At 35.2% G+C, this 15,107-nt stretch overlaps 4 protein-coding genes across 5 annotated transcripts; 3 read left to right on the top strand and 1 right to left on the bottom strand.

Moving 5' to 3' along the window:
* The first annotated feature begins 1,903 nt into the window (after positions 1-1,903).
* Positions 1,904-4,483, top strand: LOC145895034 (beta-1,3-N-acetylglucosaminyltransferase radical fringe-like). The gene is made up of 7 exons (XM_082983777.1): positions 1,904-2,501; positions 2,741-2,783; positions 2,842-2,904; positions 3,028-3,148; positions 3,297-3,397; positions 3,738-3,909; positions 4,134-4,483. The coding sequence occupies exons 3-7, from the start codon at positions 2,885-2,887 to the stop codon at positions 4,272-4,274; spliced, it is 555 nt and encodes a 184-aa protein (XP_082839903.1). The 5' UTR covers positions 1,904-2,501; positions 2,741-2,783; positions 2,842-2,884; the 3' UTR covers positions 4,275-4,483.
* A 2,064-nt stretch (positions 4,484-6,547) lies between these two features.
* Positions 6,548-9,614, top strand: LOC145893788 (MORN repeat-containing protein 3-like). The gene is made up of 6 exons (XM_082982126.1): positions 6,548-6,782; positions 6,906-7,063; positions 7,721-7,880; positions 8,184-8,266; positions 8,610-8,711; positions 8,948-9,614. Exons 1-6 carry the CDS (start codon positions 6,638-6,640, stop codon positions 9,014-9,016), a joined length of 717 nt encoding a protein of 238 aa, XP_082838252.1. The 5' UTR covers positions 6,548-6,637; the 3' UTR covers positions 9,017-9,614.
* On the bottom strand, positions 9,184-13,503 carry LOC145893786 (calcium release-activated calcium channel protein 1-like). 2 transcript variants are annotated; one of them, XM_082982125.1, is made up of 7 exons: positions 13,242-13,503; positions 12,052-12,185; positions 11,592-11,765; positions 11,362-11,425; positions 11,124-11,252; positions 10,797-10,970; positions 9,184-9,839 (listed from the first exon to the last, which is right to left on the bottom strand). In XM_082982125.1, exons 1-7 carry the CDS (start codon positions 13,315-13,317, stop codon positions 9,646-9,648), a joined length of 945 nt encoding a protein of 314 aa, XP_082838251.1. In that variant the 5' UTR covers positions 13,318-13,503; the 3' UTR covers positions 9,184-9,645. The 2 variants fall into 2 exon arrangements, with proteins under 2 accessions (XP_082838251.1, XP_082838250.1); XM_082982124.1 differs by lacking the exon at positions 13,242-13,503 and having other exon boundaries at positions 12,052-13,233.
* A 605-nt stretch (positions 13,504-14,108) lies between these two features.
* On the top strand, positions 14,109-15,042 carry LOC145896032 (cyclin-dependent kinases regulatory subunit-like). The gene is made up of 3 exons (XM_082984826.1): positions 14,109-14,268; positions 14,382-14,509; positions 14,581-15,042. The coding sequence occupies exons 1-3, from the start codon at positions 14,213-14,215 to the stop codon at positions 14,628-14,630; spliced, it is 234 nt and encodes a 77-aa protein (XP_082840952.1). The 5' UTR covers positions 14,109-14,212; the 3' UTR covers positions 14,631-15,042.
* Positions 15,043-15,107: the final 65 nt, after the last annotated feature.

The following is a 15,107-nucleotide window of genomic DNA, read 5'->3' as shown; positions in this document are numbered from 1 at the left end:
TCGACATCCTCAGAGACCGGTGGCAAAGTTCGCTTTTCATCACCTAAACAAAACAGCCAAATTTAAACGAAGTCATGTAATTTGTTCAAAAACAAAACATATTAACAATGAAAATCGCCGCAAAAATTATGCTTGTCTTTAGTTAAAAAAAATTATTTGATTGTAACGTGCGTCATGTTTGTCTTGGCTTTAGCAAGTGTGCCAGCTTTTTCCAAACCATTGTACATTCATCAAGTTTCAGGAAAATATTTCACCAAGGAATTTTTTTAGCATGTTTTGCATGCTATAAAGATATAAGTGTATCATCTCATATGTGCTCTGCCAAAATTGCTAATTCTGGAAACACTGTATCCTACATGCACAACCACAAACTATTATTGAACATAGATGACTGCTCCAAACCTCTCTACCATTTCAACATTTAGGTTTCCACTAAAGCTAGAAATTTGAAACAGTGTGCCGTTTGCAGTATTTTTCTTGTACAAACGCAGCTTGAATGAGTTGGTCAAACTTGTTACGTTATTGTTTACATAGGAAAATATTTTTAACCGCATGATGAAATGCAATCGGTACCTGTAAAAAATCTAATGTCCAGGGGTTGAACGCTTTGTCGCATCCAAACCAAGCAATGACGTAGCATCATAAGCTTATGAATACAATAGTCCAGGAAATATTCAGATTAGGGTGTCGCGTCTGGTAATACAATCAATGTACCACCATGCCACGTATTGTAATTAGATGTTTAATCGGCAAATGTGTTTGGTTCTATTTGTGTTAAAGTTGATTTTTGAGCTAATCTGCATGAATATTAAGCAAAGAGTTTATTAATATTAAGAAAGTTTATCACAGTTTATAAAACATGAATGTGATAAAACAACTGCGGTTAGTTTATTTGCCTTGTGCAATTATGGGATTGATTTTTTGGATATCGAACAATGAGAGCTTTGATGCGTTTCAAAAATGTGGCCCGAAAGTGGAAGAAGTTGAGTCATATACATTGAGAGATGTATTCATTACGATACGCACAGGTCAAAAGTATCATGGAAAAAGGCTGGATGTCGTTTTAAAAACATGGTTTAAAAAGACGAAGTATCAGGTAAATTTGCAAACAGACGAGTTATGACATGCATTGTGTCCAGGTCGTTGGGTAATCATTAAAACAGGGTGGGTATAGACCAGTTTGTGTTAGATGTGACTATCAAAATTTGAAAAGTGTGATGCCAAACCACACAAATACGACAATATCTCTTTAAACAAGTTTTGCACCTTCAGCTTACTGCTTGGTGCTAGAAACAATACTGTGTATGCCAATACACAATTACTATTCAGAATTGTTTGTGAATATTGCCATTCATTTCTTCTTGTGATATAAAGTTGTTATATAAACGTATATTGTATGCATATTAGGATGACAGTTACAAATCATTTCGAAAGAACTTGACCGTTCCCCCAAAAATTTTCACGGACGACAAGGGGCGAGCCCAGTTTGAGAACCGCTGGTTTATAAAACTTGTGATCCAAAATCATGAAAAGGATTGATAAACATTGCTGTGCAAATTAACGGACCAGAATAACACAATGCAGTCAGATCCAACCAGGAAATTGTGTGACGCGCATTGACAACTATTGTTGTAAAATTCCATTAAATTATCAAATAAGTCCTGCGGATAATAACGCTCTATTTTTATGATAAGCGTAGGCAGCATTAACGTCATAAATTGTGAATATTGAAACTACTCTTTAATTTAATTTATATTTTTTTATAATTCCGTTTGTTGTTGTGCTGAGTGATGTAACAACACAAATTATGCCATATGGAATAAAATTTAAGGCGTTTTGAAACTGACAAATTGCACGTCCTTAACAAGTGAGGTTTATTTATATGCTTGACTGACCACGACTCTAGGACAAGGTACTAAACCGGGGCAATCATGGCTAACAACAAATACATCCGCATTTTTTCTTTCAATCTAAAGACTGGCCTACCTCATTTTACGCTAAATACAGATGTCACACGTGTTATTTAGACTAAAAGTTGTCAGTAGGTTCACAGGCTTGGCAGCCCGGGCATTGCAGCCTAGCTGGATCAGCCACATTTTCCCGACAAGTCAGAACGTGATTTAAAAGAACGACCCTGGGCTTACCAGGCCCATAGCTCTACCAACTGAGCTACACAGGAGCTCAGTGGTTTTAGGGGTATATTGTGGTCAAGTATGCGCAAGCGCACAACTTGCCAGGCAAATTCACATATACGTAGGGAATCTCTACCGCCATACTCAGACAACGCAGTAATACTTCATGCAATGGCATGATTGGCAGGATCGCCCAATTGCACAGGTCCTTGCAAAGTTTTCAACTAGGATTTTCGGTCCAAGTCACAACCAATGATGCAGACATAACATATTTATTTGTAAAAAAGTGAAACAAACAGCTTTGTATCTGATTTCTATAGGCAACCATCATAACAGACAAAGATGATCCGATCTATCAAAGCAAAAGTGGTAAGCTTGTATTAATTTCTATTCTAAAGTCAGTTTATTATCCGCAATTTTAAATCGGTCGTTTTTAGGACATCAAACACTGGTATTTCATATAAATTAAACCAGTTGATCGTTTCCGTAACTTTTAACAAGGTTTTGTAAATTTCTCAGCTCATAAAAATATTTTTTAAGCCAAGGCTTTTGAGGAAAGTGCATGTCAACCTTCAAAAAAGTTTACTACAGTTCCGTTAACTTTTCAGAAAACAAACTTGTTCCGACGAAATGTGAAGCAGCACACGGACCGTAAGCAACTAATATACCTGTAAAACGTACATCATATCTACCAAGATTTAATATGTAGGGATGGCATTGGATGCAAGCAAGGTGTCGCCTACGATTTGTTTATGGCTGACAAAGAGAAAAGGTTGGTGCGAGTGTTAATTACTAGTTCACGAAAGGAGCATGTGTGCTGTGAATAAATTTGCTACATGTGTATTTTCTCACTAGAAATTACAAAATACTTTTTTGTGTTTTGTTGGTTACGTAGGTGGTGGTGCAGTTTTGACGACGACCAATACGTGAATGTTGATCGGCTGTTGGAATATCTCAATGGGTTCAACTGGAAAGAGAGTATTTACATTGGAAGAAGAAGTCTGCGAAGTTTTAAAGTATTTGTTTTAGTGTAAAGCATGTAATCATAATTAATGTAATTGTAATTACTATGGGTGAATAAAATTACACTATAAACACAAGAGATAGCAACAGAAAACTTTATTTCTTCTGTTTTTGAAAGATGTAGCTTTTGTTTTCTCTTAGACTAAATACAAAGGCCGGACATACACTCATCAGTTTGGAACAGGTAGTGCTGGTGTTTGCTTGAGTCGAACGCTTGCTGAACGAATGAAGCCGTGGTGTGGGTAAATTCACCATTTAAAAACAATTTGGGTAGCCAGGGTTCTTTTATCTTTTTTTATTTTTTTTTTATTTTTATTTTTGGTGCAGTACGTATCTTGTAATTACCCCACACATTCGCTGATTTATTTCAAAAAAAGTTTCGAGACAATACAAAAAATAACATCTGGTAATGAGAACTAGGTTAAGAAAATCTGAATTCACAAACTCTTATTTCCACACAACTCGAAATTCCTCGCGCGACTTTGACAATTAGATATAAATCCCTTAAAAATCTTTTTGTTTAAATCTATGTTTTTCCTACACAAAATATATCACCTTTATTTACATTTTAAATCACTTCAGAGCTGATGTATTGCCTCAAGTTGGTCAAGAATTAGGAAAGGGTGACGACGTGGTATTTGGATTGGTGATTACTCAATTCATTGGAGTGGACCTGACAGAGTCTCTTCTCTTGCACTCTCACGTGTCCTCAGACAACTTAATCAGTATTAAAACCGAGGATCTCAAAGATCAGGTTGGGTCAGCACTGTAAACAAAAATTTCATTGGTGTTAAATAGTTTGGTACAGTGGGAATGTTGATTCCTGAGCATGTATACGGTATATGATTTCAAGTTTTTAACATCATATACTAGGTTAGCATTTTCTCCACAACTAGTTGGGTAACACACGTACGATATAATCTGAATCGCCTGATTTTAAACATAAACAAGTTATGCCTTTTGTGATGATTTATTTAGATTTCGTTTTCCCACATTGGACACAGAACGGTTAATCTGTCGGGTATCAACGCCATGTTCACTGTGCGGGAAGATCCCACAAGATTTATGTCTCTGCATTGTCACCTTTATCCCCGAGACGAATTGTGCAAGCGAAAATAAGAAAAAGTAACAGCTCAACTCTCTTATACTTGTCCAGTTGAAAATTCTGCAAAATACCTGGAATGTATAGACCAATACTTCGAGCCATTATTGTCGTATCGAGTTTTGCTAATAAAATGGCGAAAGACTTGCATGCACACATGCGTGAATTTCTACTCGAAAGGCCCCTTTTTTAGCTTTCGACTTTGGCGCAATGGCCGTGACAATTTCCACGAACTATCTTTTGAAAATAGTTTCGTTTAAATAAAACATTCGGTGGTTAAAGTTGGCAAGATTCTGATCAATTTAAAACACTGTTTAGGACAATGTATTTCGTGCCAAACGTGTATCTCGATTTTGGCCTGTGCCCCCTTGGGAAGCATGTCCGCACTAATTGCGGAAGTTCAGACCAAACGTGATAAATCTGACAGGTCGTATGTAAATTATGATAATTTTGTAAATCTTTTCAGTCATCCATTATAGCAGACAAAGATAATTTAATCAATGAAGTTTACCATGTCGAGGGCCATTTACGTGGCAAAAAGGCACACAGATCAATGACCGCAGTTATGATTGCTTCCTTATGAATTGTTTATTGTTTGGTACCAATGTAATAAAAAGCATAACTTTTTATGAAACTCTCTTTGAATTTCAACGAACTAAGTATCTATTTAATATACCTGACTCCTTCTGCATCGACTTTAGTTTATCGCGATTCCTGAAGTTAATGAGGAAACATTTAGATTGATTTTCAGGTTAATCAGGGTATATATTTACATATAAGACGCTTGCATCGGCAGTTTGTTTGCAGGTGCTTGTGATAGTGTTTTCCTAAGATACCTTGGCTATGCATCACAGTCAATAGAGAGACTCAAGACGTTTGAGGTCACACCTCCGAAAACCAACACGATTTTAGGGCAAGAATCACAATAAAATAAACACCGAGGCATTGAAACGTATAGCGGAACGAAATGTACTTTTTGGTGTTGTGAGTAGATTTTTGGTATTATTATCGCTTCATTTGGCTGTCAATGAATAAGAGATTATATAGATTGCTTTTCAGCAAGAGTAAACCGTAGCAAAAGGTAAAATTTACGCCACATGCAAATCCATAGTCGATCGGCGAGGGGTAGGTATCATAAACATGCTCATTATATGCGGTAGCGGCTGCGTTTCCAGCATCAGTAAGCACAACGTACTGTGAAATCAACCGTGTTATGTTTAGTTAAGGTTGTGTAAAATGTATAGGATATGAGTTTACGGTGAAAACAATCCCTGTGTTATCTGCAATTGTTGCATCGTACTTTATGTGGATAATATAGCTCCAACATTTTCCAAGTGATGGCCCACAGTAGAAAGCAACACAAATCAACACCCTTTATCAAAACCCAAGATCTTATATTTCAGGGAATTTCATTGAAGTATTTCTTTTCATTGTTGAGATATATGCGCATGAAGATGAAACATGCAAATACTCATGAAGTATACCACTTCATAGAAATCTGGTTAATTTATATTTTATTGTCATAAAGGAAGGAGAAAGGTCAATCTGTCAGTCTTTGACAGGAAGTTTAATTCAGCAAAATGAAGATCCAACAATTTATGCATGGCACCGCATGCTTTCTCTATCCACAAGACCTTTTATGCCAGCGAAAATAAAAAGCGGTGCAGTAGGACATATTCATGCACCTACATTTTTTCGAATTAGGCGAAGTTCCGGATAATTAAAACCTCAATCCCGTCGTTTTCCAATCATATAATACATAAGCAAACTATCCCAATTCAACACAACTTCTTTGTAATTTTAAGATCTTAGTGAGTGCAACACGTTTTCTATCTTTACTCCATTACCAATATAGCTTATGGAGGCGAACTGAAGTTGACACGTTTCAAGTGAATAAAAATTAAAAATATCCGTTTAATGTTTGAAAACCTGTTGTGATTTCGGAAAAGACAGTGGAAACAAACCCTTTTTAACGAAACCAAGAAACACAAAATTTTGACGTTTTAATGCGCACGAATATTAAACGTTTTTACCATGAAACTTTCGAGGAAAAGTGCCGGATAATATGCTGCCGGGTGTCAAGTGCGGATTTCCAACTTTTGGTCTACGCAGGTCTCAAGGCTTCGCGGCCTTGCACACTCACTAATCTAACCAATCTCTTCAATTTAATAATGTTTATGAGAGTATACTTATACATTTCTTTGTAATTGGGGGACAAAATATCACCGAACTTAAACTTTTACCATTATTTGCCACTGATGTCGCTGTAATAATCATCGACGTTGTTATGGCAACTAAGGAATAGCTTTGGTTGGTTTATTGAGTTGTGGGCGCGTAGTAGAAAAGATAGGAGTATTGACACACTTCATGCGATTAAAATATGCCGCATGTGTCCAAGCCCAAACTTTCGGAACCACTTTGGCATTCTTGGGATTATAAAGCGCAAAAGAAAGGTTTGCACCATACTGTATATTCTGTAAACGGCAATGAGTACACTGGTGAATGGTTAAACAACAAGAAACATGGTGAGTTCTTTTTAACTATGTTTGGTAGCGGTGTAGGAACTAGTTCAATTTGCGAAAGTGTACTATACCTATTGTATTCCCACCACATTATATATGTAGGCTACATAGTTATGTTATTTGCAGGAAAGGGAACATATCACTGGAAAAGTTCTGGTGGGATCTATGATGGTGACTGGAAAAATGGAAAGCGAAATGGGTTTGGGACACTGAGCTTTCCAGACAAAGCAGCTGAAAAATTTAAAAAGCAATATTCTGGTGGATGGAAAAATGATATGAAGCATGTAAGTTAGTTAAACCATTTTAATAAGCTGTTAATGTTATCCTAGTCAGAACCCAAATTGGAAAGTTTGTTCGGTAATTTGCCTAGAGGACTTTTAAACGAATTTCGATGGCACGGATTATGAGAACACTTGGTTGTAGGTCTATGTTGATGCATTAGCTGATATTTTTTGTGCGAATTATCAGCAAATATCTGCAAAAAATTGTGGTGGATATATCATATATTTACTTTGCTATTTTAAAGGAGTGTATTTTTGTTGTGAGAAATAACGTAAATTAATGTCCATAATCAAAAGATGTTTTCCTAGTATATACTTTCCAAATTTCCAATTATTTTGTAAACAGAATTGAATGATTGCAAAAAAAGGTGCAAAAGAGTTAAGGGTGGGTAATGTGAAAAGTAAATGCCAAAGTTGGAAATCTGTGAGTAAACAACATTAGTTCCCAGATTGTTTCACATAGTTTGAGTCTGATTAGCAGTAACTGTGTTTGTTTGAAATGTCTGCATTGTTTATAATATAGCTTACCATCAGAATAATATATCACTAAATCTCAATCTTATATACCATTATGGTAACTATTAATTGCTTAGTCCATGCAAACATGCAATTGGAGCTGTGAAAAATCATTTTCATGCAAGGTTTTTGTTACATGTGCAGGGTTATGGGACATTTTTCTACAATGACACTGAATACTATGAAGGAGAGTGGTATGCTGATAACAGGTGTGGATGGGGAAGAATGTATTTTTCCGATGGATCTGTCTATGAAGGAGAATGGGATGAAGACAAGTGCAATGGAAGAGGAATGCTTAGGCTAGGTATGGTAGTATAATTATTGTTTTTAAACCAAGCTATGACCATGTATGTATATACTCTCTATCACCAATTTACACATACTGTGCTTCTGCTATTTTGCACTTTACGTCACAGGCTAAATTTTCTCTCTGAAGTTTCCACCGTATGTTTTGCATGTGTTGTAATATGTCGTAATAATAGTAAAGTTAAACAAAATTTGTCGGCTTGTCTAAGTTAGGAACAGTAGATAATAATATTTTCATGTTAAGGGTTTCTTGTAAGGGGTGCTAAAGAGTGATGAAAATAATGTAATGAATTTTGTACAGCAAATGAAAATCGCTATGAAGGTGAGTGGAAGGGTGGAAAGAAAAATGGACGAGGACAGTTTTTCTACTTGGACACTGGCCAGGTAAAAAGAAATATAAGTATGTGTATTGAAGAAAATAAGGCTCTTCTGGCAATACAAAACCACTGATTTATTTATGAAATACTCTTGGTGAAGGTTGTTGCATGACAATTAAAATGTTAAGTAAAATCAGCAGTTTTGTATTTGCCTTTTTCATATTGTTGAATAGGCTTGACAGAATCAACAGAGTATACTTAAAATGCATAATATAATAAAATATTTGTTTTACATGGAAATGCTTGCACTTAGAAAAAAACTTGAACCTATGCATGTATAAATGTTTATGTGGTACCAGAAAATATCTATTCAGCTTTCGAGTTAACTTTTTGCTGTTTGGCACTTTTAGCTTTATGAGGGAGTGTGGGTCGAAGATGTGCCAAAGTGTGGCTCTATGGTTGACTTTGGACGTGAGGGTGCGCCAGAACCAACTGTTTATCCAATTCCCAAGGTATAATACAGGAAATATCGAAAATTGTCTATTTGACTCGCAACTCCAAACTAAAATTTATTTTGATGGCCATGCATTTTCACTAATCTGGTCCAGTAAACTAGCATCAGCCTAAAAGAATATGTGTTAACTGTTGTGTGTTTAAAACTGAAAAGGCTTTTTTTAGTGATTCACCCAGTACATTAACATGACAATGGAACAGGTTATGTAATACTCTATTTGCCACAAATTTTTAGGTGGAACTGGTCGATTCACATGATGTAATTTCAACCGCCGAAAAATCACATCTGTCGGATGATGACTAAACCAAAAGAATCTTGGATGAACGCACTGTGACATGCACTTATACTGCCCAAGCCAAACATGAGACTCAATAAACTGCAAATCATGTGCTTATAAAGGACTGTAGCACAATAATAACATGCATGGCTGGGGTTGTAAACTATTGGAAAATCAGGTCTCAAACAAACAGTACTGGTTTTGCTTTTATTAATAAATTTGTGTCAATACAATAGAACACCGAGCGGCAGCTCATTTTAGACAGCATTTATCTAGAACAGTGCAAATGTATACAACAACAAATCAAAACATAACGCTTACAACTTTTCAAGTTAAAATACTGGTTTTACGGCGACAATTTTTTTTATTTAAGATGGACTGGAATTGGCCAAATTATTTCTTATTTTCACAAGACCTTATGCTCGAACACTTCTCAGTACTAGTGGTTGTGCAAATGATTGTTACATGGGGTAACTGCAGATATTTAAACCCAAATCTACAGCAGCGTCAAACATATGTTGCACATGCATGTAGATCTATTGCACAAACAGAAAATAGTTGCTAGGTCTTTCCAAAAGTAATACTTTCACACTATTAAAAACTTGGCTTTGCTAACCATTAAAAAATTGGCCAACAAGGTAGCAAAGAAACCAACTCAAACAGGGTCTACAGAGAAATGTCCACTTAGACTTGAAGCTTGACTTCTTCCATTTATATCCAGACTTGGTATTGGTTGTAGATGGTCCGATGGAGCATGGCTTTGCATGGATGCACCAGAGTGCATTCGACTTACAGACTGGTGATAGCCATGTTCCAAATTGGCGTTTGGATGAAGACGGGACATTTCAGCTGTTGAAACACTTGCATGATAAATAAGTACCTCACACTTATTTATTACACCAAGCAGGGTTTAGGAACTGTACGCAACTTTTTATAGGCACAAAAAATTTACCTAATTTACTGTGGCCAGTGAGGTATATTAGTTGGAGTAAAAAAATCTTTTTTTTCACACGCCGGTCACTGTTACTGCCATCTAGTGATTGTATTACTGCCATCACAATGAGTTCATTAAAAAGCAAGGTAAGGCAGTAAAAAAAAACACAGAATCTTAAAAAAGTAAATTTCTGGGGTGGTGTTATAGAATTTTAGTGTCATAGTTTAAAATTTGGCGGCACTGCATTAACTAAAAAGTCATTTATAGTTCGCAAATAATTTTTATACACATTAATGCATTTATTTAGGATATTACTAGAATGATAAATCAGTAGATTGGTAAATTTTGTGTGTTGGGTAATGTTAAGTCACATTCAAAAGCTTTTGGGGAATTTCTAAGATATGAGAACTAGTTACATCAATGTCAACTTTGTGTAAGAAGTTTTTTAGAACACCCCGCAATGTCAATTTACAGTGTGGCAGTTTGTCCATTGACCAACTGTGTAGGTTTACAAAAATAATCTGCAGTCATTACAGCATATCCAGACCTACTGTTTATAATCCCACTGTGATGTCACAAGATTGTGAAGAGGAAATAACCCCTACACGACAAATGGGATTGGTAGCAGAAGGTAGTGTTTATAGATAAACAAAACTATAAACGTATATGACACGCATACTAATTTAATCTAAAACATAGCCTAGCAAGTGCATGACACATAGTTTCAGCGTTAATGACTGCCTTACTTAAGGCAGGCATCTCTTGCAACAAAAATCTTCTTGCAATGTCAAGGTTAAATGAGGTCAAAGTTATCTCAAGCATGACCAGCAAATATGCAAATAACAGATATTCACAAAATTTGCCATTTATACCTTCAGTCTTCATCTCCCTTTCCAATATTTCAAGTTCATTGAATGCATCTTTAAACATTGTGTACTTGTGTTCAGCTAAAGTACGGTAGAAGTAGGCAGCAAATGCAATGAACAGAAACACCACTGGGATAAGCACACCAGTAGCAACCCAGGCAGGAACAGTTCCATTGTTTACTAGAAAGAGTAAAGTTTTTACTTTCGGTTTCTGCAAAGCAACTAAAGTTGATGATGGCACAAAAACAGCAGATTGAACATTATTGTTGATGTTAATTGTATGCCATAGAAAACAAAAGTGTATAAAAGCTAATCCACTTGTATAATGTATACCATTTTGTTGGGGATTTGTACTGGTGTTGTTGCAAGTGGTACAATCAACAGATGAAGATTGTCCTAATGTTTCGAATTTCAACCAAATCAACAAAGCAATTTCAATCATGAACAGAATGAGACCAACCCCTGCAATGTATAATTGCATCTAAGGCTTGTTAACATAGCTACCAATGCCGTAAATTGTTCACACATGACCCAAAAGACTAAACTACACTTTCCTGTGACATATATATACCTGTTGAAAGAATCCATGCAATCTCAATGTAATTTCTCATTCTGAGGTGGGGAGATTGTTCAATCTAAATGACAAAACAACATGCCAAAACTACAATTTTATGCAATTATGCCACAGTTGTAATTTACAAAGAAAAGTATAGAAAACCCGGAAGCATTATATAACATGTACAGTATGAACAGTCAGATGATAAAAGACTTGTGAGTATAATATATATACATATGACCTACAGCCTTGGCATGGTGAATGTTTGACACAGCCTCAATATTAGGCAACATGCATGTTGAAATCATCAAAGCAAAAAGATGAACTGCAACCAAGCAAGTGGTGACACACGAGAACATTATGAGCAGAGTCGGGTCATAACGTACATCCCTGTCAAGCTGAACTTCAACCATTGCAACCTGAAAACCATTAGTTTGCATCCGTACACTGATGTTGCGCTTATAGAACATTTTTTGTTAATAAGTAGTAAGTACATAGTATATTATACTTCTATATTTTTCATAAAGAACAATTGAAATTCAGATAAAAGTGTTTTTCATTAATCTTATTATTTACACAATCCCAGTACTTATAGTGAATAACCTTTATACCAGTGATAAGCATGTTATACATACTTGTGCAAAAAACTTTTAATTACATGTTCCAAAGCAAAGTAAAGCCAATGTCAGGAAACAATACACTTACCATAGCAAAGCCAGCAATCAATGCTGACGTACGGCTCACTGCCTTCAACTTAGCTCTGCTGAGGTAAAGTTGTCGCCACTGGGTGGTCATGTTCCCTTGAATGTACAGGCGATTTCCACCGCTATATGTGCTACCTGTTTCAAAAAAGTTGCCCTCAAAACTAATAGACAGACTTGGTAATGTCTGGTGAAACAAAAGTGTTACAATGAAGAACAAATCAACCACAATTGTTTTTGCAAACATGTGAAACATGCATTTATAAACATCTAGAGAAAAATCTTCTTTCAAGATGTTTTGTCACAGAAAAATATAAAGGGTTAGTTTTAGTGACTAATAGTGCTCTGAAGCATGGCAATGAAGGGTTCCTTCTTACCAATACAACAGTGAGTTTATTTTCAATTCAATATATATATATATATACATTTTAGTATAAACAAAAATCAAGTCTTTATGTAAAAGGAAACTAAAGGTAATACAAAACAACACAATTGTACAAATCCAATTCATACTATCATGAAAAATATGTTAGATGCAAATTGCATCATGCAATCATACATGGTTAAAGTATCAACTAAATATTGTGTATCAGATTCGAAAGTTATAATATTCACAAAGGATTTTTTAAAGGCAAATGGCCATACTGCCGACTATAGTCAATGATGTTTCTGGTATTTGTAACTAGTTAATTTTTTTGAATGAATTGCTAATAAAATTGTAAAGAATATGATTTCATCTCTGTTCACATCATTTTTTCCAATTAGGATTATGTTTATACAACCTCGTACATAAAATGTGCATAGATCAGGTCAGTACCTGTATGAGATCTGTTTAATATACCAGATTAAATAAAAAATGAAAATTTACCAATAATCTGCGCAATATTAATGAGCTAATCCATTAAGATACGAAAAAACGTTGCAATTGTCCACGCAGTTAAGAATCGCCGAAACAAAATCCTCCACACAAAAAACAAACCTTCCAATCTGGTTTACATGCAGAAAAACAATCACTGCATTATGGAAAAAAAACACCAAAAACATCCCTTAACTGCTGCATCAACACCAAAAGCATGACAAAATAACATTGCATGCTTTTTTATGTTCACTACCAAGCATGTATTCGCATGCGAAGCACATACATTTTATTCAGAACCAAATGATTGTAAACACCAATAACAACAGATGGCACACCTCTAGAATAAAGACTGAGTCTGGAGTGGTGATCGTTTCCATCAGTTGGTGTTTGCTTTTCAAGTATAACTGACATTTTCTTATCAGTAAAATTTATTGAACGACATAATTTGTAATAAATAGTGTTTTTGGTGTAAATACTGCCAATGTTTGCCTTTTTTGTTAATAACACACTGAAACAACACCATATATTCAACAACAGGTTTCTATAGCAAATTATAAGGATCTAAATTTGAACACAAAATATTGCTATTAATTTTCGATCACATGTGGTAAGTGTGAGACTGCAGTTACAAAAAAGTTCAACAAAAAATAAAAACAATGACGTATAATTCACGGTTGGGCAATCCGAATTTTCCTGGACCACCTGGTTCCCAAAAATGGTTTCAAGCAAAAGTTAATCGCATATAAGTGGCTAAAAACAACATACTCACTTACCTTGAGGGCAAATTAACTTCCTGTACTTAATCAAACCACCAAACAGTATTTTTGCTTCACAGCCGAAATTAAAAAATAAACCAATCAAATAATGCGTTGTGCACATATAGTTTTTAGAATACTATGGATTTGTAAAGTAATGAAATGAAAATGCAATAATTATTTCGTGTAATGCCATTACGACTGACAAAATAAATAATGAATAATTTTTCTTGTAATTTTTTGGGCAAAAATGTAAAATGTTTATGCAGTCACGTGACTATTTTAGCCAATGATAAAAAGGGAGCCAAATGGATTTTCGGTTTGAAAGAAATTCAGTGAAAATTTACGAAAAGTTAAGTTGTGTGAACTACTTCTCCAGAATGGCTTTAACAATAACAAAAAAAGCAATTTTTAGTTTAATCGTCTCGTTGTATTTTCGGCAGAACATACTTGGAATTGGTTAATTTTTAGGTGACTAATTAATTTTGTTCTGCGTAAAAAGTCTGCTCTGTTTACACGTTTAAAGTCAACTTGACAGAAAGTTATTTGAGATGACGAACGAAATATACTACTCGGACAAGTATTATGATGACATTTATGAGTACAGGTGTAGTACTGTTTATTAATTATTTTGTTTGTTGAGTTACTTGTATGTGATCGTATTTACAAATGTTCTGATATGGGACTTGAAAGTTGGACACCTAAATTTTGTTGTTGCAGACATGTAATGCTGCCCCGTGAGATTAGCAAACTTGTTCCCAAGTCACATTTAATGTCTGAAGCTGAGTGGCGTAGTCTTGGTGTCCAACAAAGTCAGGGATGGATTCATTACATGAAGCATGAACCTGGTAATTAGATGATTTCGTATTGATTATTCAGTAGAGTTATAAATGCCTATCCAATTCCTAATGTTTTGTAGAGCCACATATTTTACTGTTTCGACGGGAGAAGCCAAAGACCTGCTCATAAATAACTGGGCTTTATTAAGACACTTGTGAACTATTCTGACACTTCCAAATGCAAAATCAATACTGCATTTTGTGCCAAAACTGCTGTATTTAATTGTATTGTTTCATGTCTTGCATCACTCGATGCTTACTAAAAAAATGTTGGAAATTGTTTTCACAGTTTTGGGCCGTAATCTTTCCTTTGTCTTTGTGTCCTATTCCTACTGTTCTATTACCAACCACTTTTCACTGCTTCTTGCTGCTCATGGTTTGATTCATTACGGAGGTGAATGCATACCCTATGACAGCCACAATGTTCGTAAATCTGTCGCACAAGATCTAAAACTTACTAATCCAGGTTAAAACAAAAGGATTTCAATATGTCGCCTTGTAATTTCTTTCATTGTTTTTTCAATAAGCCTGGTGTGAATCTGAACAAAAAAAAGAATCCACAAACACTCTTTAAACACTGTCTTTTTTGTTCTTAATTACCTAGTAT

Source organism: Ascidia mentula, chromosome 3 (genome assembly GCF_947561715.1).
Source record: "Ascidia mentula chromosome 3, kaAscMent1.1, whole genome shotgun sequence".
Lineage (NCBI taxonomy): Eukaryota > Metazoa > Chordata > Ascidiacea > Phlebobranchia > Ascidiidae > Ascidia > Ascidia mentula.
Note: the sequence above shows the minus strand (reverse complement) of the source record. Positions and strands in the feature narration are given on the sequence as shown.